The sequence below is a fragment of the Fragaria vesca genome, linkage group LG2 (assembly GCF_000184155.1).
Source record: "Fragaria vesca subsp. vesca linkage group LG2, FraVesHawaii_1.0, whole genome shotgun sequence".
Lineage (NCBI taxonomy): Eukaryota > Viridiplantae > Streptophyta > Magnoliopsida > Rosales > Rosaceae > Fragaria > Fragaria vesca.
Genome location: NC_020492.1, coordinates 31,348,065 through 31,369,828, shown reverse-complemented (window position 1 = coordinate 31,369,828; position 21,764 = coordinate 31,348,065). Strand labels below are relative to the sequence as shown.

The following is a 21,764-nucleotide window of genomic DNA, read 5'->3' as shown; positions in this document are numbered from 1 at the left end:
ACCGTTGAAGGTCATTAAAACTAAATTGAACTTTTGAAAGCCTTAACGATCACCAAATCATATGAAATTTTGTAGAGGTGATCTACTCATATAGACCTAAGATATGAACGGTGGAGATGTAAAATTATAGTCGGGAAGTTGGTGTAATGCCCTATCCCTATAAATGGCTTAAAATAGGGATCCCTCATTGGAAGGGTCCTGTATATATATATATATATATCTATATATACATACAAGCTTAGCATAAAGATAGAGCAGAAAAAACATCATGTTCTCAAGGGACTACCGGACTTGTCTCAAAAACCTAAAAGATATATTATTAACAGCAAACTAGAGGAACTTGTCCCAGCTCAAAATCGCTCACCAAATCGGATGAATGTTGAGCCTGTGCCAGAGTTGTGATCCACAGCATACTCCACTCTTACTTGACCTAACTTGACACCAACACCATATGATGACCCGTGACCCACTCGCCTGTATACCTCGGTTGGGTTACCCTTGACATCCTTTGAACTTCCGAGATCATTGCCATGTTCTACAAATGCATATACATTTTTACCTTTAACTGGTATGCGCAGCTCAGCTGCAAGCTGCAGATAAAAAAAAAGAAGAAGAGAAAAACAAATTAGCTATCTGTCTCCCCTCTAACAGTACAGATGCTTATGTCATTGCTGTAACTTTCATACATGCATCATCACATGTGTTTACATGTATTAGCAAAAGGAAATAATGTACACCATCAAGTTGATAATATTTTCAGGAGCAAACAGCATCGCATAGTGGACATCAAGGGTAAATTTTAAACTTCTCCTACCCCCTATCACCCAAATAATGCTAGATGACCTTGGACCTTCCTGCAGTCTTGCAGCACTAGATTTGGGCAAGCTCTTATTTTCTTAACATTATCAATACTAGAATTAATTTCTAAATATTGTTTGCTAGGGTTTTTCTTATGGTTTGTGTACTTTTGGGGGTTTCTGTATATACAACGTTGTGCAGCTTTTCAGCCGAAATATTTAAGGACAGTAAGACATGAAAGCTCTCTCCACTAGGTCTGTGTTATGCAAACTACCCTAGGTGTGGTTACTAAAACCTTTAATGGTTGTGATGCTAGTAACTATACCCGTTTCTTTTAGTTTTCTCCTTTCGTTCATTACTTCCCTGTTGGTCCGATCCTAATCTGCGAATAACCTAAAGCAATCAAATGACAATAATGGAAAAAGAATAACAAGCGATGACAACTCAGAAGCATGGATCAATCAAGTTGTTTAAGATGAATGCAAATTCTAAGACTAAAACACATAAAACAGAGTTATAACTGTGAGATCAGTTTGCGTAAAGGGATCCATGACACTGCAAACAAGCATGCAAATAATAAGTAATGAATTTTCATAGCAGAAAATGATTTACCACCTCTCAGGAGTACCACTTGTTAACTGAAGTCATACAAACACTCAATGACGAAGGCAAGAGACACCTTAAGCTCATATATCATAATAACTGAACTGATTTATAAGAACAATTTAGCTTTACCAGTTTCGACTAGATTAGAAATTCCACCACTGATTGTTAATGCAGTCGAAGACACAAGAGACAACAGAAACTCTGTTCGCAAAAAATTAAAGCAAACTCAAAGTGCTATGTTTGGCACTTTGGTCAATATTTCTACGAGAATAAGTAACAACAAAGTCACTTTGAATACTGTAATCAAGTGAATGTAAACCACAAGAAAGGACAGACAAGTGATAGACCAACTTCAGTTTCTTCACCTATATGAGCAAACTAATTCACAGTACATTCACTTAAATAAAGAAATAGGGGAAGACCGAATAAACAAAGAATTGTTTCAAGTTTTGAAGTAGCTCCCTACCTCGAGGATCTGTCTAGCGGCGCCAATCTCACCCATGTTGTAACCTCGCACAGAATATGGACCCCCAAGGGTAAATGCATCATAACTTGGAAGGTCTCCAACACAGACACCATAGTGACCATGAAGTACAAGCACAGGTGGTGGTGGTTTTCCAGCACCTTCCTCCACTTCCTTCAGCTGGAAAAATCTTGTTAATGATAACTGGTGGCGGTTGAAGAATGGAAACTTGCTGCCAATACCAAGGCCTTGGTCAACCTGCAATTTGTACAAACAGTGTTAGCCTTAGCCCAGTAAATAAGCAAGTAATGGATAAGGCAAAACAGCCACCAGTTAACTTGAAGTAACATCTACTTGTTCAAAAGAAAAATCCTGATATCCTACAGATTACTAAAAGTGCAAATCGTAATTCTCCATAATAACGTCAAGGTAGAATTTGGTGTGCTTTTAATAGTACAAAGATGAGCAAGCGGTCATTTGTCAAATGAAACCATAAGCTACTATTCTTTATTCCCCAACTGCAGTATAAAATGAGCAGAAGCAACTTCATATCATTGAGGTTACCTGAAACACATTCCTCTGACCAACTAAGGTTCCATTCACAAACTTGGTGTTATCACGTGTGATATTTGACTGTAAAAATGCCACATGGTCAATGCCGGTACCACTGAGAGTTGTTGGAGGTCCATCTTCACTAACACCTCCACTGGGCAACACTCTTTGACCATTTGAAAGTATATGGTTTTGTTCATCACGTGTGGTTATCTCTTCCATCACAAGGCCATAAGTGAATTTGCTCTGACGGCTCAAATTCTGGTAGACATAGGCAATGGAATTATATACTAATAAGCAGATCAATATACTCAAAAAGACAATGAGATGGACCTCTGTTTTTGTAATTAAAATGTAGTAGATACTTTCAACACCCACAAAAAAGAAAAAGAATCGTGAGAAGCACCTCTGTTATATTAGCCTTGATGCCAGCTCGATCAACCATTACAGGGGGAACTTCATCGTCCCCTGGCCCACCAGTAAAGACTGGACTCGGTTTTTGATCATTGAAGCAGCTTACGCGGAGAGTTCGATCGCGGGGATTGTCCACACCATCCAGATATGGATGCACATACTCAAGCTTAAACTCAAGATTATCCTGAGATAAGATGACCATAAACAATAAATGAATTTATGCAAATATATTGAATCATCCATAGACATAAAGATGGCCATGGGAGGCATAAATGATCAAGACAAGAAGATCAGAATTGAGATGACCTGAACCTGAGGGTTAAAGAGGTTATTAGTTTTAACTGAACCAATAAGAGACCTATTCAACCCGTTAAGATTCTGATGTTGAAATGTAACAGTTCCACCAGGTAGTAGTGAAGCCTGAACACACAGCATACACAAATGCAATACAAAACAGTCATAATCACAACATTGAAAACTCCCAAAAAATTCATGGTTGATGAGACAGGGTAGTGAAATTGTTTCACACTTACCAAAGTGGGATAGCCTCCATGTCCACAAACAATGTTCCACTCTGTGCTTACATCTGCAGTCTTGTGTTCATGTTCTTTAAGATTTATTTCAACAATTACCCCTCCTTCATTCTTCTCATCCGCTACTGGATTCACTTCAATGTTTGAAAACAATCCCAAGGAGTTTAAGTTCCTCAGAGCTTGCTTCCCTGCTTCTATGTTAAACACATTACCTGGTCGAAGCTGTAAACCATGTCGAACATTAACCACAATAACTGAACCAATCAACAATTTAACCTATCAAACTTGTAAGCATTCCATTCAATGCTTTTGACCCAAGTAATCAACTATATAAGACAACGATAGTACCTGTTTGGGCAATTCTCTCTTGACCACAAGACCCTGAGTCTTCCCTTCAACAACATTGCCAAGCTTATCCTTGAACTGAACAACCAGCTTTGTAATATCACCTTCCATCACCTCACACACAATCTCCTTTGTATTCAAATTCCCAAAGTTAACAACACTAGCCCACACATACCCCTCATCTTGGTACCATTTCTGAACCCGGTCTCGAACCTTCTGCAACAATCTACTAGTCACCTTCCCATGTTCCCTCACCATCTGCACCACCTCCCTCTGCACCGAAGCCGGCATCATACACGGCCTGGCCTTCTCCATCCTCCTCTTGTACTCCCTATCTTGGTTCCTCAACTGCTGCAGCTTCTCCCTATCTGTCATATCCGGGTCCATCTCAATGGGCTTGACCTGGCCCATCAGGCCCACGTTGATGCACCGGAACCTGTCCGCCGCCAGCCATATGCTCTCGGTGAAGGAGACGCTGACGGCGAGGGTGCCGTCCCGGTTGGTCTTGCCTTCCAACTCAACCTTGTCGAACATTCGGGAATTGGCTAGGGATTCAAGCTCGCTCTGGAGCTCCGCCTTGGTGTAGACGCCGCCGGGCCGGAGGGTTAGATACATGTAGAACGGGTCGTCGGCGCCGACGGCGCTCCGCTGCCTCCGGTCGAAGAGCACAATCTCCGAGGCCTTGTACTTCTTGAAGCCGCTGAGCCGGCTGAGCTGGACGACAATGTTGGCCGGCAAGCCGTGAGAATCCCACGACTCGTCGTTCGGCTCGTCCGCTATTGCCGCATGCAGCCCTAACAGCCTCCTCCAAAACCCTCCGCCGCCGCCGTTGGAGCCATGACCTCCTCCTCCTCCTCCGCCGCCCGAACTTCCGCCTCTGCCGTTAAAGGCGGGGGATTTGCTTAGGTTGAGGACGAGGGTGACGGTGGTGGCGCCGGCGAGGATTTTGGCGAGGTTTTGGAGGAGGTTGTGGGAAGAGGAAGGGTTAGGGTTTAGAGAAAGAGGCGAAGAGGAGGAGGAGGAGGAAGAGCAAGACACGCGGCATTGGGCGAGTTGACGGCGGCGGGCGCGGGTGTTGGCGACGGAGGGTAGATAGGGTAGCTTGGGAGCGGAGGAGGGACGGCGGAGGGTGGTGGGGACGGTGAGGTAAGTGGTGGTTGGCGCTACGGCGAGCATTGGTCAAGGAGAAGAAGAAAGGAGAAAGCACAAGGGCGGCATAATGGTAAAAAAAATGATCGGGAATCGTACGGACGGCCCGGAGATCAACGAGCTTGGTGTGTTGCAGTGGTGGCGGGGTTTACCAAATATGTAGTACTGAGATTCTGAGAAAGAGACTGGCGAAATATTAAAATTATTAAATAGATTAAATAAATAAAACAGAAGTCAAAACGCCACGTCGTTTTTATTTTTTATTTTTGTTGAAATGATACGCAGGGTCGTTTGAAGTGTAGGATAAAGCCGTTTTGGTCCTGGTAGGGTGCCTAGTGAGGCATTTTATCTGATTCTTCTCCACAAATGCTTCCTCCTCCTGTTTCGCTCCACAGTGAAGCACCACCATTATCACTACTACCTTTTCGTCCTCATTCTTTCACCAACGAGCTATTTCTAGTGCCTGCATGGCGTGGCGTTTTCAAAAACAAGGACATAGGAATGGTGGTTCGTGCGGTGAAGGAGGAGGAGGGGTCACAGCAGTTTGAAGTTGACCCGGAGAAGGCCAGAGAGGCCCTTAGAAATCTTGATCAGCAGTTCCAGTCTCGAACCCAGAAACAAGTTCGCTCTCGACCCAAGAAAGAAGCCGGTACGTACTTTCTCTTTCACCAAGCTTTTACATTGTTCATGTTGTTCTTCCCCTCTATTATTTTGTAGCTATACGATCTTAGAATCATGATGATCATTCCATTTTTTCAATTGGAGGCTAAACTGTATGTGGATTGGTGAAACAGCTTTGTTAGAAGTTTATTGCTTGGTTATGCTGCTACCTTTTTGGCTTCCATGGTTAAGATTGGACACAGTCAAACATATAAACATTGTGTTACTTAGACCAATGGCATGTTTCAGTCAAATTTTGGTTTATTTCTTGGTGAACAGTCTCAATTTCTGTTGATCTATTATTTTTAATATGTGAAGGGCTAGTCGGATTTGCAGTGTCATAATTCTTGATTATTAGGAAATTAATGGCACTGAAACTAATGGATATGGTTTAAGCAGATCACTGACGGCAACTTTCTTCAACTGACTGCAGCTCCCTCTGTGAATTTTACAAGAAATCAAACAAAAGAAGCAGCGGAGAAATTTTCAGGAGAATTTTTTACATACACAGCTGTTGCTCTCCTTGCTTTCACAATTTTCTATAATGTGTTCTTTTACACTGTTGTAAAGCCATCCGTTGATGGATTTTCAGAGGATGTGCCGACCACAAGTGTTGAGAGAGAAATCCCAAACTAGCAGTTCTGTGCTGTACCGATATAATGGTCAGCGCTAGTGATGAGGTAATCCTTTCCAGTGAAGCTTGTAAACAACTTCTGTTATGAGTTTCTTTGAGAATCCACACAGAAGATAAAGAAGAGTTAATGTAATCATGTTAATACTGTGAATTTGCAAAATTGATTAGAAAGGGAAATAAGTCTGAAACCAATCCCCTCTGTTGTTCTGATACCATCTGGTAAAACCTTGTCTATGGAACATGCTTAATTTTACTTTGTCATTTAGATATATGAATCTGAATTTTGTTATATGTGTTGCATGTTATGAGTTTTCAACTCACTATATTTTGATAGACTTTTGGAAGCAACTACTGACTGAACTGTATTTGTATAAACAACATTTCTGCAAAAACGAAAGTTTTATCTTTCAGAAGGATATACAGATCTGTATCAAATATAAACCGTGTGTACATATTTCACATCAGGTATTAGTCAAGTAGGTATGCAACCAGATAGCACATCCGGTTAGCAGAAAAACCTGAATCAGTACAGATCATTTTGTTCTTAGGGTGAGGAAACACCATTTTCCAACTGATGAGAGTGGACGCATAAAATCTTGAGGTGTTATCTTCTTCCCCTGTATACCATCTGTGCAATTATTAGTCCCTGATATTCACCAGTTGCCTTCAAACTACATCATATCAGATGCAGCACCGCTAATCCCACATAAGAAGCAATGTACAAACCCCACCGGTATACAATTTTTTGTTAGACTTTTATGGAGTCCCAGCCTCCTAAAAGTAATAACAGTAGTTATTCATCATTCCCACTACTGATTAACTGGTCTGCAGAATATAAAGCATAAATTGCAGTAGAATGAAATTTAAATGCATGCTATCTCGTGATAAATTAGCAACAGGCATGTAACTACTTGTCTAAAGTCCTGCTCGTCTCAACTCTCAAGTGACAGTACAATGAGAACAATCATTCAAAAGAGTGCAATCCAAGAGCTGATGGAAACCCAAGTGAACAACCACCTGATCAAAGTTCAGTGAAGGCTTGTATAACGTTCCAGAACAGTCCCTCTACTTCCACAAGCGACTAGTGAAGGGTATAATCCTCAGAAATGCAATTGAGTTCATGATTATTTAAAATTCCTGTAATCAATTATATTGCTTTAGAACTTTGACATTGTATTAAACCTGCATATTACATGACCTTTGTAGACAAAGATGAAGAGAAAGAAAACTCTTGTATTGAATCATTTAGGTTACAACCAAGTATATATATACAAGCCTAACCATACCTAGCCATACCAGCCATACTCATGACTACTGCTTCCTTACACAGTAAAGTGAATGACTTACTTACACAAGGTATGGTGTAGTCAACATGTTACACCATACTTTACTGTAGAGTAGGTTGGATGATGAGTACTACACCATACTTTCTCTACTGTAGATTACACCATACTTTTTATGCTGACTATATATTTCTATATGTTCCAATACTCCCCCTCAAGCTGGATCAAAGATATTGACTGATCTAAGCTTGGATAATAACTGATGGAATTAAACAGAAGGCAGAGCCTTTGTAAAAACATCAGCAAGTTGATCTTGGCTTCAAGATATACTGTGGAGATAACCTTGCTTTGAACTTGCTCTCGCACATAGTGACAATCAACTTCAATATGTTTGGTCCTCTCATGGAAGACCGGATTTGAAGCAATGTGCATTACAATTTGATTGTCACAAAATAGTAACATAGGATGAGACTGAGATAATCTTAGATCAGCTAGGAGATATTTTAACCAGATTAACTCACAAGAAGTTGAGGCTATTGCTCTGTACTCTGTTTCTGCACTTGAGCAAGCAATCATGTGCTGTTTTTTTGCTTTTCCAAGTGACTAGATTTCCACCAACTAGAGTACAAAATCCAGTTGTAGATTTTCTGTCAAGCTTGTTCCCAGCCCAATCTGCATCAGTAAATCCTACAATGTTGTTGTGACAATTCTTCCTCATGAGAATACCTCCGCTTACAGATCCCTTGAGATATCTCAACACTTTTTTAACAATGAGCATATGAGATTCAGTAGGAGCATGCATGAAGTGGCTAATGATTCTCACTGCAAAGGTGATATCAAGCCTAGTAATGATGATGTATATGAGTTTCCCAACCAATCTTTGGTACTCATGGATGTTTGGGAGAGATTCACCTACTGCATTCATTTGGAACTTGCAATCTAGAGGAATGGCACGAGGTTTACTTTCAGACATATCTACTTCTTGAAGTAGATCCAGAAGATACTTTCTTTGGTTTAAGAATAAACCCTTCGTGGAAGTGGCCATTTCAATGCCAAAAAAGTATTTCAACATTCTGAGATCTTTGATGGCAAAAGTCTGATGTAAAGACTACATGAGAAGATTAATTTCTTCCAAATTTTCACCAATAATGATAAGATCATCAACATAGATAAGAACACAAAGTTTACTTGCAGATCCTTTCTTGATAAATAAGGATGAGTCTGCATTGCTTCTTTTGAATCCAGAGGTTTCCAACATAGAGCTGAGTTTTGAATACCATGCTCGAGGTGATTGTTTTAAGCCATAGATAGCCTTATGTAGCTTACAAACCTTGTTACGAGTGCCTTCTTGTGGATGACCAGGAGGGAGCTGCATATAAACTTCTTCTTCTAATTTTCCATGTAAGAAAGTATTTTTCACATCTATTTGAAACATAGGTCACTCATGATTCACTGCTATTGACAACAACACCCTTACAGTATTCATCTTTGCCACAGGAGCAAATATCTCCTTGTAATCCACCCATTGCCACTAACCGAGCTTTATGTCTCTCAATTGAATTTTTGAAATTGGAATTTGGTTTTGAAGATCCACTTACTCCCTACAACTTTCTTCTCAGCAGGAAGTGACACCACACTCCAAGTTTTGTTTCTATCTAATGCTTGTAACTCTTCCTGCATAGTCTTTTTCCAGGTTAGTTGAAGGTTTGCTTCTTAAAAAGTTCTTTGTTCACTTTCACTTGAAATGTTAGAGAGAAAGGCAGCATGCGATTTTGACACTTTGTCGTAAGAAAGAAACTTTTCGATTGGATACCTTGCAGCAAAGGTCTTGTAATTGTCCCACTTTGATGGAGGTTGCCTAATTCGAGTGGGATACCTTCTTTGAGGTTGAACCTCAACAACCTCTTCTTCAACCTTTTCTTCAATCTCTTCTTCAACATCTTCCTATGTTGCTTCAGCAAGCAACACCACTTCATGTTCTTCTACACACACATCATCATTTTGAGAATCTAGTGTAGGTGGAGAATCTAGTATAACTGTAGGAGCAGGAGTATGTGTCTTTCCTAAAGGAGTAGAGGAAGGAATAACTACTGCATCATTCATGATAAAAATTGGAAGAGGCAATGAAATAAAATCACTGAAGAACTCCCCTTGAGTGGAAACTTCTGGTCTACTAAAGAAGGGAGATGATTCATCAAATCTAACATCTCTAGAAACCACCAGCTTTCTGGTTTTTGGATTATAGCATTTGTAACCCTTTTGAGTTGTGGAGTAACTTAAAAACACACATTTAGCAGCTAGCCCTCGCATCCAATTTGTCTCTGTGTATTGCTTGGATGTGAACATAACAAACACATCCAAAAATTATGAGATGAGACAACTCACTTTTCCTCCCTTTCATGATTTCGAAAGGAGACTTCATATGCAAAACTCTGCTAGGAAGTCGATTGATAAGATGTGTTGCAGTAAGGATGCCTTGAGACCAAAACTTCTTAGGAACATTCATTTGAAACAGCAAAGCTCTAGTTTTGTTCAACAAATCCCTATTTTTCCTTTCAGCAATGCCATTTTGCTGTGGAGTTCCAACACAACTTGTCTCTGATGCATAATGCCATGATTGCTCATATATTGTTAGACATATACTCAGTGTCATTGTCTGATCTTAAAATATGAATTTTTGAAGAAAATATGTTCAAGACAAGATTATCGAAGTCTTGGAAGGCCTTTAAGAGATCACTTATGAATTTTAACACATAAACCCAAGCAACTCTAGAATAATCATCAACAAAGGTAGCAAAATACTTATAACCATCCCATGAATCAAGGGGGGTTGGACCCCAAATATCTGAATGAACAATTTCAAACATTTTACTTGCTCTAGAAAGAGATACATCAAAAGAAAATTTAGCAAAATTTTCCGAATTGACAAATCTCACAAATAAGAGAACTTTTATAGAAACTAGGAAATAAGGTAGACAAAATAGTTTCTGAAGGATGTGCAAGACGCTGCTGCCACAACTTGTGCTCTTGATCTTGGTTTATGCTGGTTTGGAAGACTCTTGGAACATTAAGGCTTTTGGATAGGTAATATAGCCCATTTAGGTAAAAACCTTCACCAATCACCTTCGAAGTTGCTAGATTCTAGAAAACGACTTTGTGAGGATAGAAAATAGCTATGCACTTGACAGAATTTGTAATTCTTCCCACATACAATAATTGAAAAGGAAATGAAGGAACATATAGGGCTGTGAAATCAATGTCTTTTGACAACAAATTGATTTTCCCTTTTCCTAACAAAACTACTCCCTTCCCATTAGCAACTGACATAGTAGAAGGTTTTGAAATTTTTTCAAATTCATGAAGATTTTTAGTTTTTATTTGTCATGTGATCAGTGGCACCTGAGTCTATAATCCAAAAATCATGAATAGTATTGACATTAAGAGCAGTAGAGAACGCATTAAGGATAACTGAAATCTCATCCTGAGATAGTCCATCAGTTTCAGCTAAAAAACCAGCAAACTTGCCTAGGAGTGCAACTTTGTTTCCCTCCTCATTACTTTCATTTCCAACCTTCTTCAGTTGAAGGTAAGTTGCAACATTTATCAATGTAGTAGGATTTGTGGTGAAATCCACTAATCCTTCATTAGCAGCTGCATGGTTAGCCTTGAAAGTGTGGCTAGGTGTTGGCTTTTTCTGAAAACTCTTAGCTTCCCTTGAGAACCTTTGCTCCTTCTCAAACTTTGGCTTTAGCTCGGGATGCGGAATCCAGCAAGTGTCCTTCAGATGCCCTTGATGCTCACAGTAAGTACACCATAGATCATGCCTCTTCCCTTTATACACCTTGTGCTTAGCACTTCTGGAGTTTGAAGCAAAAGCTTTTGATTCAAAAGTAGTGGCTTTGGTATCTGCATTCATGACTTTCCTTCTCATTTCCTCCCTTTGAATGGTAGAGCATATGCTAGTTAGGGTTGGTAGCTCAGAACTCATGAGAATATGACTTCTTAAGTCTTCATATTCTGGTCTCAAGCTGGCTAGCAATTGGAAGATTTTATCTTCTTCTGCTCTTTGTCGCAGCTCCTTGGCGACAGTAGTGTGAGGTCTGTAGATGTTGAGCTCGTTCCAATTGCTTTTCAACCTTCCAAGGTGCTGGATGAAAGAGTTACCTTCTTGCTAAAGGTTGGAAATGTCTTTTTGGAATTGGAAAACTCGAGCAGCATTATTTTGATTTCCATACATCTCTTCTACAACCTTCCAAAGATCCAGAGCTGATTCCGAGAAACTGAAAATATCAAAGATAGCAGGTTCCATGGACTTGAGAATCCAAGACATAACGAGCAGATCTTTGGCAAGCCAAACCTCATATGTGGGAGTGAGTTGCTTAAGAGGTTGAACACTTCCATTGATGTGTCCAAGCTTTGACTTCCCTCCAAGTGCAAGAGATATAGCTCTTGACCAAGAGAGATAGTTGAACTCATTGAGTAAGACAGATGTGAGACGAAGATTGGGATTACCTTCAACCTCAGTTGAGACAATTGTAGAAATAGACGAAGAAATAGAAGAATCTTGTTCCTTTGTCATTGTTGCTTGGAAAGAACCACAACAATAACAAGATCATAAGAAAATAGCAAGAGATGGAAAAACGGAAGAAAGAACTCTTTCGTTCTTGCTCTAATACCATGTAAAAAAAGATGAAGAGAAAAAGAAAACTCTTGTATTGAATCGTTTAGGTTACAACCAAGTATATATATACAAGTCTAGCCATACCAGCCATACTCATGACTACTGCTTCCTTACACAGTAAGGTGGATGACTTACTTACACAATGTATGGTGTAGTCAGCATGTTACGTACACCATACTTTACTGTAGAGTAGGTAGGGTGATGAGCACTACACCATACTTTCTCTACTATAGACTACACCATACATTTTATCCTGACTATATATTTCTATATATTTCAATGACCTTGTATTAATACACTTATATGATAGTTTATATGTTATATTACTATTGGATAAGTTTGTAAGAGATTTTGAATTCAAATAGGGTTGCAGTTATAAGAGCAAATGCACTCATTAGGCAAGGGATTTGAAGCAAGGAGTTAAAGATCCACAAGGAAACAAATCGAAGAGTCATGAAGCTGAATGAAAAGGGTTTCTAGACGTCAAAAAAGGTCTAAAATGCACAAGAGAAGAGGGAGCCGTCAAGCAACTCATGGAGAAGGAAAAAAGTTCGGAGCCCAGAAAAGATCGATCTTTTCCCTTGTTTTTCATCTTTAGTATTTTCTTTTCTTCCCGAACCTCATGAAATTCTTTTGTGTGTTTTTAAAGATGATGAGTAACTAATTTTCCCTTAGTTAAAGGCTGCTTTCAAGCCCTAGATATGGTGTAACTATGAAGTTGGCATTTATTTAATTTGTTCCATGGATTTCAGATATTCATTGGTTTATCATTAGGGAAAATTTTTAGAACGGTACACGAAGTTTTCGTCACTGATAATTATGGTTTTTCAACCTTCTGAAATAGCACATTAGTACATCAAGTAACAAACCAGATACCATTTTCGTACACGCTATTAACATTTCCGTTAAGTGCTACGTTATGTCTCATATTTGTAAGGGCAAATAAGTCTGGTCAACTTTTCCCACTATCCTTCTATGTTGCTACGGCCACACCATCTTATTACCCTTCAAGCTTTCAAAGCTACAATTCTAGAAAACTTTCTATTTGCAAATAAGAAAGAATAAGCTGCCTTAAAAGCAATTGATTTTAGGTTGTTTGTATTCTTCAAACTGGTGAGCAATTTAATGAGATAGTCGGAGTCCGTACTTCATGGATCCACCTTTCTGGGCAGAAACTAAACAAAGAGTAGCACAAGAAATTACCCGCTCTATCATTGATTTCAACAGAGATCCTTGGCCTAGAGTCTCTGATAATGCGACGGACCAGGTAACAAAAACCCTCGATCGGTCGATCCTGATCCCAAGAAGCGACTGACATTTCAAGGAGGACTTGGTAATTAGAGTAATCTGATCTGTTATAATGGCAAAGATATATTGTTGCAACTTGCCAAGGTTTATTGCTTTGCATTTACAACTTTCACTCTATTCTTTTCATGCCAATCATCCTTGGATACAAAATGCTAAGAAGACCCCAAATGTTCCACTTGGTGAGACTAAGAGCGAGGCTAAAACAATTTTCCGCAATGAATAAACTGAAAAAGAGATCATGGATTTCGTCCATGACCTTAGGGATGGAGATGAATTTGTCGGTGCAATAGGACGAGGGTCTTGCCGCCTTGGATGATAGCAATGGCGTCGATGACGAAGACATCTCTTGGAGGACTTGGAGCTTTAATTGAGTACTTTGCCGACGGCGATTAAGAAGTTGGAGGAAGAGTTTTGAGTTTTCGGGTCTGGCTAATTCTTCACAATGTTGCTAGAATATGAGAATGGGGCCGGGTTAGGATTTGGGTAGGTGAAGACGATGGTGTCCATGGTTGGGAAAGAAGGGATATGGAGGTAGATGATGAGTGCTGCTGAGATTCTAGTTTTAAAGATAAGAGAGATAAGTTTGAGTGTTTGACTGCATCTGACCTCACACATATCAGAAGGATAATTGGGTTGTCAAAATAACACTATACCCTCGTTTAGTTAACAAGTTAACGGAGATGTTAACGGTGTGTACAAAAATGGTATTGGATTTGTTACTTCATGTACTAATTTGTTATTTCACAAAGTTAAAAAAATTTAATTATCAGTGACGTAAAGTTCGTGTACCATTCTTAAAATTTTCTCTTATCATTATATCATGAATTAATTACGTTTTACACCCCGAACTATGAATGTGTTTTCAATTTCATACCCAAGTATGAAATTTTAACATTTGGGTACCCGAACTTACTTCCATTAGACATCTTCATACCCGCTGTTAAAAACTTTGTTACAAAAATTTGTTATTTGCCTATGTGTTAGTTAACTGCTGAGTTGACAGTTAACCGATGACGTGGCATTTTCTATGAATTACATATGCTAAAAAAACACTTATTTCAAAAAATAAAAAGAAATGGGAAATCTGATTCATGTTCTGTAACGCCTCGAACCTTAACTGACCCGTTTACTTTCAGTTCGACCGTAAACGACTTCATTTTTACTTTTACCGTTGTTTTCGAACCATTTAAGGCTCCAAAAGTTGACTTTTTTTCCTTCGTCTAAAATTTGTGAAAACTTCCTGTATGAAAGTTGTAGAGGACGTTAAACCAAGTTCGTGGACACGTGGCACGTCGAAAACGGAGTTCGTATGTAAAAGTTATGGTATAAAATGTAAAGTTATTATTTTGGTCAAGGGTATAAAAATGGAAACTTACCATTTGAGGTAAGGTAGAAAATTAGAGTCACTCTTTCTCCCTCTCTCCTCTCTCCCGCGTCTCTCTCCTTCACTGAACTTCATCACCGTCGTTCGGCCGAGTTAGGCGGCAAACTTGGTATCAAACTGAAGCTTGGAACATCCTCTTCAAGTCTGGGTAGGTGGCTGGTCATGTTGCGCCGCCTTGAGGGAGAAATCAAGCCAAGAAGACGCGGCTGTATGTGATGGAGTTGTTGCCATAGCCGGAGCTTCTTATCTCGTTTGGAAGCTCTCCTTTTGTACAACAAAACCTCAAAAGTTTAAACATAATTTGATCTAGGTAAGGAGATTCGAAGCTTTGAAATTCTAGGGTTTTGGAATTGAGAATTTTACTGTTTTGCTTCGATTAACCTAGTCAGACTTGAAATCGAACTTTGTGTTAGTTAAGGAAGTTGTTGTGTGTATTGAGAGGAAAATTGTGTCAAAATTTGGTAGGCGTTGGTGGTGGCCGGTCACCGCTGCCGGCGGAGCAGACGGCGGCGCCGCCTCTTTTGGGTTGTTTTTCGAGTTGTTTAGCTTGTTCATGATGAGAGGAGTCCAATGGTATCAAATTTGAGAATTATGGTGAAGTTTTGAATAGGTTTGGGATTATTCGAAGTTTGGTTTTATCGGTGTGCTACTCAGGAAGATCCTACCGTTGGATTTCCTTTATTTCTACTCTAGAATGTTGAAATTAATGAAATGAGGTTGCGGGTGGAGTTTGACATGAATCTGATAAGCTTAACCCTAGCTAGGGTAGTGGGTTGGGCGGAAGATTTTCGGAATGTTACAGTAAAGCAATTATTTTTCCAAAATTGAAGAGTGTGGTTCTAAACATATTTATGGTGTCAGGATATGTGCAAACCTCTCACGAGTGGCGTTGCGGATATCGTCAGGTTTATGTCTAAATCTGTGAATGGACATTTTGTTTGTAAGTAAATAAGCATGCATGGTTTCTTTTGGAAATTATCGTTCTATTTTCCGAGCTTATATTATAATTTCGGCTTATGAAATGATCTTGGAATTTATTTTAGTCATGATTTATGGATTTGAGCTTGGGTTATTAATTTGACATTTGAGTTTTGATATTCTTTATGATTCCCGGATTTAATTATTATCGTTTTTATTTGTTGTCTTTGACATTTATAAAAGATTTCCGAAAATGGGATTTTCGGTAGTTCTCTATTATAATTTTATCGTTTATTTGTGGGTTATTGATCTTGAAATTGAGAATATTTTAGCGAGTATTTCGGGTTGAGAAATTATTTACGATTTATGCTTGATACTTAAATCTCTCTAATAAATATAGATTTGAGAATATCTTGAAGTGTGAGACATGTCAATGAGTTTTACTTTATTTTCTTTTTATAATTTCCATATACGGTTGAGAACCGTACTCGTGACTGCATTTGCATGAATTTGGGGAAGTTTTATGGATTTATATGTTTTCGTATGATTTTAGTCACCATACTAGGGTCGCTCTTATTCATTACTAGCTAACCTTTATTAGCGGTCATCACCATAGGTGAGTCGAGAGCTTAACGTGGGATGCTACTATAGCCTGGGAGGCTCCGATCGGTTTTATTCATTGCTAGCTACATTTTTATTAGCGATCCTCACCATAGGTGAGTCGAGCGCTTAGCGTGGGACGCTACTAGAGCCTGGGAGGCTCCTCTTACATGGGGATATCTCTTTCCCTTGTTTTATTTTCTCAGTTATGTATTTGATTAACCAGCGGGGCTGGTTTATCTCTTCTTATGAGATTTCTGTATTTGATTAACCACCATGGCTAGTTTGTCCATTCTTACATGATTCTAGATATAAAGTTAAATGTTTGATCAAAGTTGCATGCATCGAGGTTTTTAAAGTTTAATCGCGGGAAAATATTCAAATTACAATTTTGTTAAATTATTTAATTTATTTTTGTCCACTCACTCTAACATTTTCAATTGCTTTCCCTTGGATCCTTCGATTTCAAATGCCCAGATTGCAAGTTAACTTAGAAGAGGCCGGGCATACACGGAGTTAGGGCATAGTCAATAACACAACTTTCGCTGGCTCTCTTATCTATGTTTTCCTTCTTTATTAGAATTGCTCTGATGACCTTTGAGATTGTTGTTATTTAACTAAGGCATATTATGTTCTGGGTGTTGATGTAGTGCTGGGAGCAGGGTGGCTACATGAGTTGAGGATGGTTTGTTTTGATTATAGAAGTGTATGTTTGGATTTGGCAGGTAGGGTCGTCTATTTTCAAGGGAGATTATGCCAAAATTTTGGTAAAATTTCCCTTGAGGTGGACCTCGCAGGGTTTACTCCGGATTTCAGGGGAAATCTGGGGTGGGTCCTGACATGTTCAGCCTTTTTTTCCCTTGAGCTGTTCTCACTTCTCAGTATCGGCCAGTCCCTACCCTAACGGCCTAACCCAATTCCTCTCTTCATCCCATCCTCCTTCAACCCAAGATTCCTAATTTTACAATTCAAATGGATGCATACTTAGATTGCAACAGAGAAGTAATCGACTTGCAAGCTGGAGCCTTGTTGCTCGATAGCCAGAAGTTCATCAACAACTTCAAAAACGGCGACCCAAGTGCCGCCGTGTTGATCTCTATTAGGATCATACTGGATTTGTGGGTGATATTTCAAGCAATGGACTTGAACTTTGCGGTGGTCATGGCTAGAGTTTCTCGCTGATCCGAGAGCTTGTTGAGGCAAGCTATCGCTCAATGCTTCAGATTTGGAGTAGATCACAAGGGATGACCTCATCATCTCTTATGAGATTTCATTAGCTTGTTGAGGCAGGTAAATAAATTTTTCTACTTTAGATCTAGGATTTTAAAATTTAAATTGAAAGATGAAATTGGGTAGGCGCTATTGAGACAATTGAGATAGATGGCTACTCGGCTTCTTGTACTAGTCAATTTCTCGGCAAAATCTCCTTTTGAAATCTTTGTGGTGTTTGTAACTTTGCGTGTCTAGGGCTAGCTTCATGGATTCATGTTACATCTGACATGTATTGGGTGTTTCTTCCCAAATCAAAAGATGATATAAAGGTGAGGAGGAGATGAGGAAACGGGTTGGATTAGGGATCGACTGCAAAGTTTGGTAGATGGATGATGTATGTGTTTTGATTTGATTTATGGCAGTAGAATTTTAAAGATTTGGCTTTTCTTTAATTAATTCGTTTTCTTTTCGTTTGTTTGATTTATGGGAAGTGCCACATCATTAGTTAACTGACACAGAGGCAATGACAGATTTTTGTAACAGAGTTTTTAATGGCGGGTATGAAGATGTCTAAAGGACGTAAGTTTGGGTACCGAGACGTTAAAATTTCATACTTGGGTATAAAATTGAAAACACCCTCATAGTTCGGGGTGTAAAATGTAATTATGATCAACTTTGTATGTTTATTTATGGTGGCCAACATTAGTATGCATGCTAGTTTGTAAAGCTATGAATGTTTTGTATGATCATCATGCATGTCTACTTGCATTCTAGAGTAACGAGTGAGTGACTTGAGCTCATTCACATAAATCAATGTCTAGGTAGATTAGGACAACATCAGTACCGATATTGCCTAGCCTATTCATAATCTTTTAGACTTTAATGAATTCAAGGTGAGAGTTGTTCGAGAACATCACTCTAGGCTCCATTCAAGATGCTAAGTTAAGTTGAAAACATCATTCTCTTAATGTACCAACAAGTAAGAAAGATTGATAGGTTAAGTTCAACACATCATTGGCTTAGGTTGAGTAAGGATATCTGAATGAATTGAACATGTTAGTAAACACATCATAGGTGTAATCATTGTCTAGTGGTGAGAAGTAGTTCCGAGCTAGTTTTCGTTATTTGATTTTCAAAACCAAAATCCCCAAATTTAGTTTTCTGTTTTTTATCATTATGTCCGTCATCTTTTTTATTTTTGTTAGCATAGTAAAACTGCACAGTTTCCCCCCAAATTTTGTGTCTCTTCGTCAGTGTGTCTAGTTTCTCCAGATTTAATTTCGTAATTTTTTGTTGAGTCTAGCTATAGTTTTTAATTGCGTCTTTGTCTAGTGTCTATTCAGTTTTTCAGAGTCATATTTGCAATTGTTGAGTCACAATCCTCTACGGGAGACACCCTACTTTCTTATACTACCATCGATAATTTTATTGTGATTGCAGGATTATTTATAAGTCTATTTAAGGCTTAGCAGTTGGTTTTCTTGTTTCCTTAACTAAACCAACCTAAGTGAACTAGAGCAACCATCTGCTGCCGGTTCTTTGAAACTTAACTTTGATGGTTCAGTTTCTAACCAATCAGCAGCCTTAGCCTTTATTTTTCATGATTGTGAAGGCAAACCCTATCCTTGCTTCATCCAAAAATCTTGGCAACTCAGATTTACTCTTCTGAAAAGCTTCAACACTTCATGTAGGACTCATTGCTGCCTATGTCCATGGTTTCCGAGATATGTTCGTTGAAGGTGATTTCAAAATTGTTATTGATAGCATTACTAGAAACTCATCCATTCCTCGGAAGATACACACTCTAATTATGGATATAAAGAAGTTAGATGCCTTGGGTTTAGTCAAAGGCTTCAAACACATAAAAAGATAACAAAATTTTGTAGCGGATGCATTGGCAAAAGAAGGACACCGCCTAGTAGCACAAGTCTGGCAATCTGATCTTCTTGTTGTAGCTAGGAAAGCTTTATTTGATTCCTTAGGTGTAGGTTGTGTTAGGGGTTTTAATTTGTAATCTTTTATCTATTTCGAAAAAAAAAAAACCTAAGTGAACTAGAGGAGAGAGAGGCTCTCGCTTCTCTTTTCCTTTTCCGCTGCAGTCCTTTACCCTTCCCGACTTTCGTGGTCCCTTCCCGACCCGTTTTCATGGTCGCTCTCTGCCCCGGTGATGGCAGGCTTGTTTTCCCTTTACTTTTCTTTCGTTTTCCCATCATCGATGCCCATATCTTCCTACTCTTTCGATCTCAGATAACATATCCCTTTCTTTCTCCTCCTTTTCCACTCTCAAATTCATCACTCTTCAGATGCTTATCTTTCTCATCAATTAGATTCTCAACGAAAGTTCACCGATTTGGTACTCCGAATTCGGTGTTGTATCGTATGTCATACAACGACACGTCTGCGATTCCGCGGCTGCTGCTCTCGTTTCCTCTTTCTCTTTTTGGTTTTTTTTTTTGTTACAGTTTTGTCTGACAATTCTTTGTCAAGCGTTATGCTGATGGTGTGACATGATGTTTTGTATGGTTTTGAGGTTGGGAATCACAGTTCGAATGAGATTTGGTTTGTTTAAAACTCTTGGTTGTAATACCCGTGATGTCTCTGTGTCATGTAGGGAATCAGTTTGTGGCATTGTTGGCACAAACTTTTTCCTTCTCTAGTTCTGCAATTGAGCTGAACCTGGTGCAACCTTCTTGTGTTAGGAAGTTTTCAGCCTTCTTCAGGATTCCGACAAAGTTGGTGACGTCTCTGTGTCACTAGGAGTTTCAATATGTGGCAATGTTCGTATTGATGCGTGTCTTCTTTTCCTGCATGGTTTGCTGGCTGTTTGGATAATGATGGGCTGTTTTTTTGTTTCTATGTTTATCTTGTTTGCTCTTTTTGTGTTACACCCGGTTTGTGGGATTTGTAAATCTTGATTGTAAAGTTTTTTTTTAATAATACTTTAAGAAATTTTATCCACACATGGCTAAATACTAAATACACATCTCACACTTAATACACCATCAAATAATTTTATAATATTACCAATATTCTAGATACACATCTTTAAACTTCCTAAACTACACTCATTTAAAATATACCAATATATTACCAAATATATTTTCTAAATACACATTCATTCCTTTTTTATATCATCTCGACTTAGAAAGAAAATTAAAGTTTTCTCTCTCCTTGCTAAACAACGAGAAGACTATTTTTCTTTGCAAACTCAAGAGCATTCAAACTGCTCCACCATGATTGATCAATATATGTAGAATCTTTTGACATATTCATTATTTTGGACGTTTTGCACCCAAACGTGTTTTAGATCATTGCAAAACAGATGCCAAACTAGATCACCAATCTCTTCTTGTAACCCCTTGAACCTTATTTCACCGTTTACCGTCATTTGGACCGTAAGCGACCATCATTTTTACTTTTATCTTCGTATTCGAGTTTTTAGTGGCAGTAAAATTTGATTTTTGTCTTCGTTTGAAATTTGAGAAAACTTTCTTTATGAAAGTCGTAGAGGACATTAAACCGAGTTCGTGGATATATGGCACGTTTTAATCGGAGTTTGTACGAAAAAGTTACAAGGGTTTAAAGTCAGGGGCAGAGTGGTAATTTTGTAGGAAACTCAAGTTCTATAAATAACAAATCAGACCTCCATTTCGGGAAAATTCTAGAAATTGCCCAGAATTTCCAGAATTGCTGCCGAAACTTCTCGACCATTGGTGATGAGACCGGTCCCATTCTCTTCGTCTTGGAACGATCTTTCCAACCATATATGCCATGCAACCTCTTTCTAACTGTATGAGACGAATCAAAGGGAAGAAGGTATAACTATCTTTTCGGCTATTTTTCATATTCCGGCCAACTCCGGCTAAATTGGATGGTGTGACTAATTGTGATTTGTTCATCTTGCCAAGCTCTACAAAACCTCCAAAGAGTTTCCATCGATTTGCAATGTGGAGAGAGAATTGACGAATCCAAATTCTAGGGTTTATAATTTGAGATTTTTCTTGACAAGGTAATTTCTATTACCTCACTTAACATTGATATTCGTGTTAGTTGAGGAAGTTGTTCGGTTTGTTGAGAGGAACGTTGTGTTAAATTTTGGTGGCAATCGAAGGTGGTTGGAGTTTGGCGGTGGCCGGCCTCTGCTACCGACGGCGGCGCCGCCACTTTTGGGTTTTTTTCTCGAGTTTTTAGCTTGTTTATGATGAGAGGAGTCTAATGGTATGA

The 21,764-nt window shown here is 38.9% G+C and overlaps 3 protein-coding genes across 3 annotated transcripts; 1 reads left to right on the top strand and 2 right to left on the bottom strand.

Annotated features, from left to right (window-relative positions):
* Nucleotides 1-350: 350 nt before the first annotated feature.
* Nucleotides 351-4,887, bottom strand: LOC101296069 (protein TOC75, chloroplastic-like). The gene is made up of 7 exons (XM_004293127.1): nt 3,715-4,887; nt 3,367-3,588; nt 3,146-3,253; nt 2,826-3,017; nt 2,432-2,680; nt 1,871-2,125; nt 351-590 (listed from the first exon to the last, which is right to left on the bottom strand). Exons 1-7 carry the CDS (start codon nt 4,885-4,887, stop codon nt 351-353), a joined length of 2,439 nt encoding a protein of 812 aa, XP_004293175.1.
* Nucleotides 4,888-5,203: 316 nt separating this feature from the next.
* Nucleotides 5,204-6,344, top strand: LOC101293949. Its single transcript, XM_004291733.1, has 2 exons — nt 5,204-5,509; nt 5,954-6,344. The coding sequence occupies exons 1-2, from the start codon at nt 5,227-5,229 to the stop codon at nt 6,154-6,156; spliced, it is 486 nt and encodes a 161-aa protein (XP_004291781.1). The 5' UTR covers nt 5,204-5,226; the 3' UTR covers nt 6,157-6,344.
* Nucleotides 6,345-7,954: 1,610 nt separating this feature from the next.
* LOC101295783 (uncharacterized mitochondrial protein AtMg00810-like) lies at nt 7,955-8,482 on the bottom strand. Its single transcript, XM_004293126.1, has one exon. The coding sequence runs from the start codon at nt 8,480-8,482 to the stop codon at nt 7,955-7,957; it is 528 nt and encodes a 175-aa protein (XP_004293174.1).
* Between the last annotated feature and the right edge of the window lie 13,282 nt (nt 8,483-21,764).

Coding starts and splice junctions, on each gene's coding strand:
- LOC101296069 (XM_004293127.1), bottom strand. CDS start 4,887: ATGCTCGCCGTAGCGCCAACCACCACTTACCTCACCGTCCCCACCACC. Junction 3,254..3,366: donor ATGGAGGCTATCCCACTTTG/GTAAGTGTGAAA, acceptor CTGTGTGTTCAG/GCTTCACTACTACCTGGTGG. Junction 2,126..2,431: donor GTCAGAGGAATGTGTTTCAG/GTAACCTCAATG, acceptor TACAAATTGCAG/GTTGACCAAGGCCTTGGTAT.
- LOC101293949 (XM_004291733.1), top strand. CDS start 5,227: ATGCTTCCTCCTCCTGTTTCGCTCCACAGTGAAGCACCACCATTATCA. Junction 5,510..5,953: donor TCGACCCAAGAAAGAAGCCG/GTACGTACTTTC, acceptor AACTGACTGCAG/CTCCCTCTGTGAATTTTACA.
- LOC101295783 (XM_004293126.1), bottom strand. CDS start 8,482: ATGGCCACTTCCACGAAGGGTTTATTCTTAAACCAAAGAAAGTATCTT.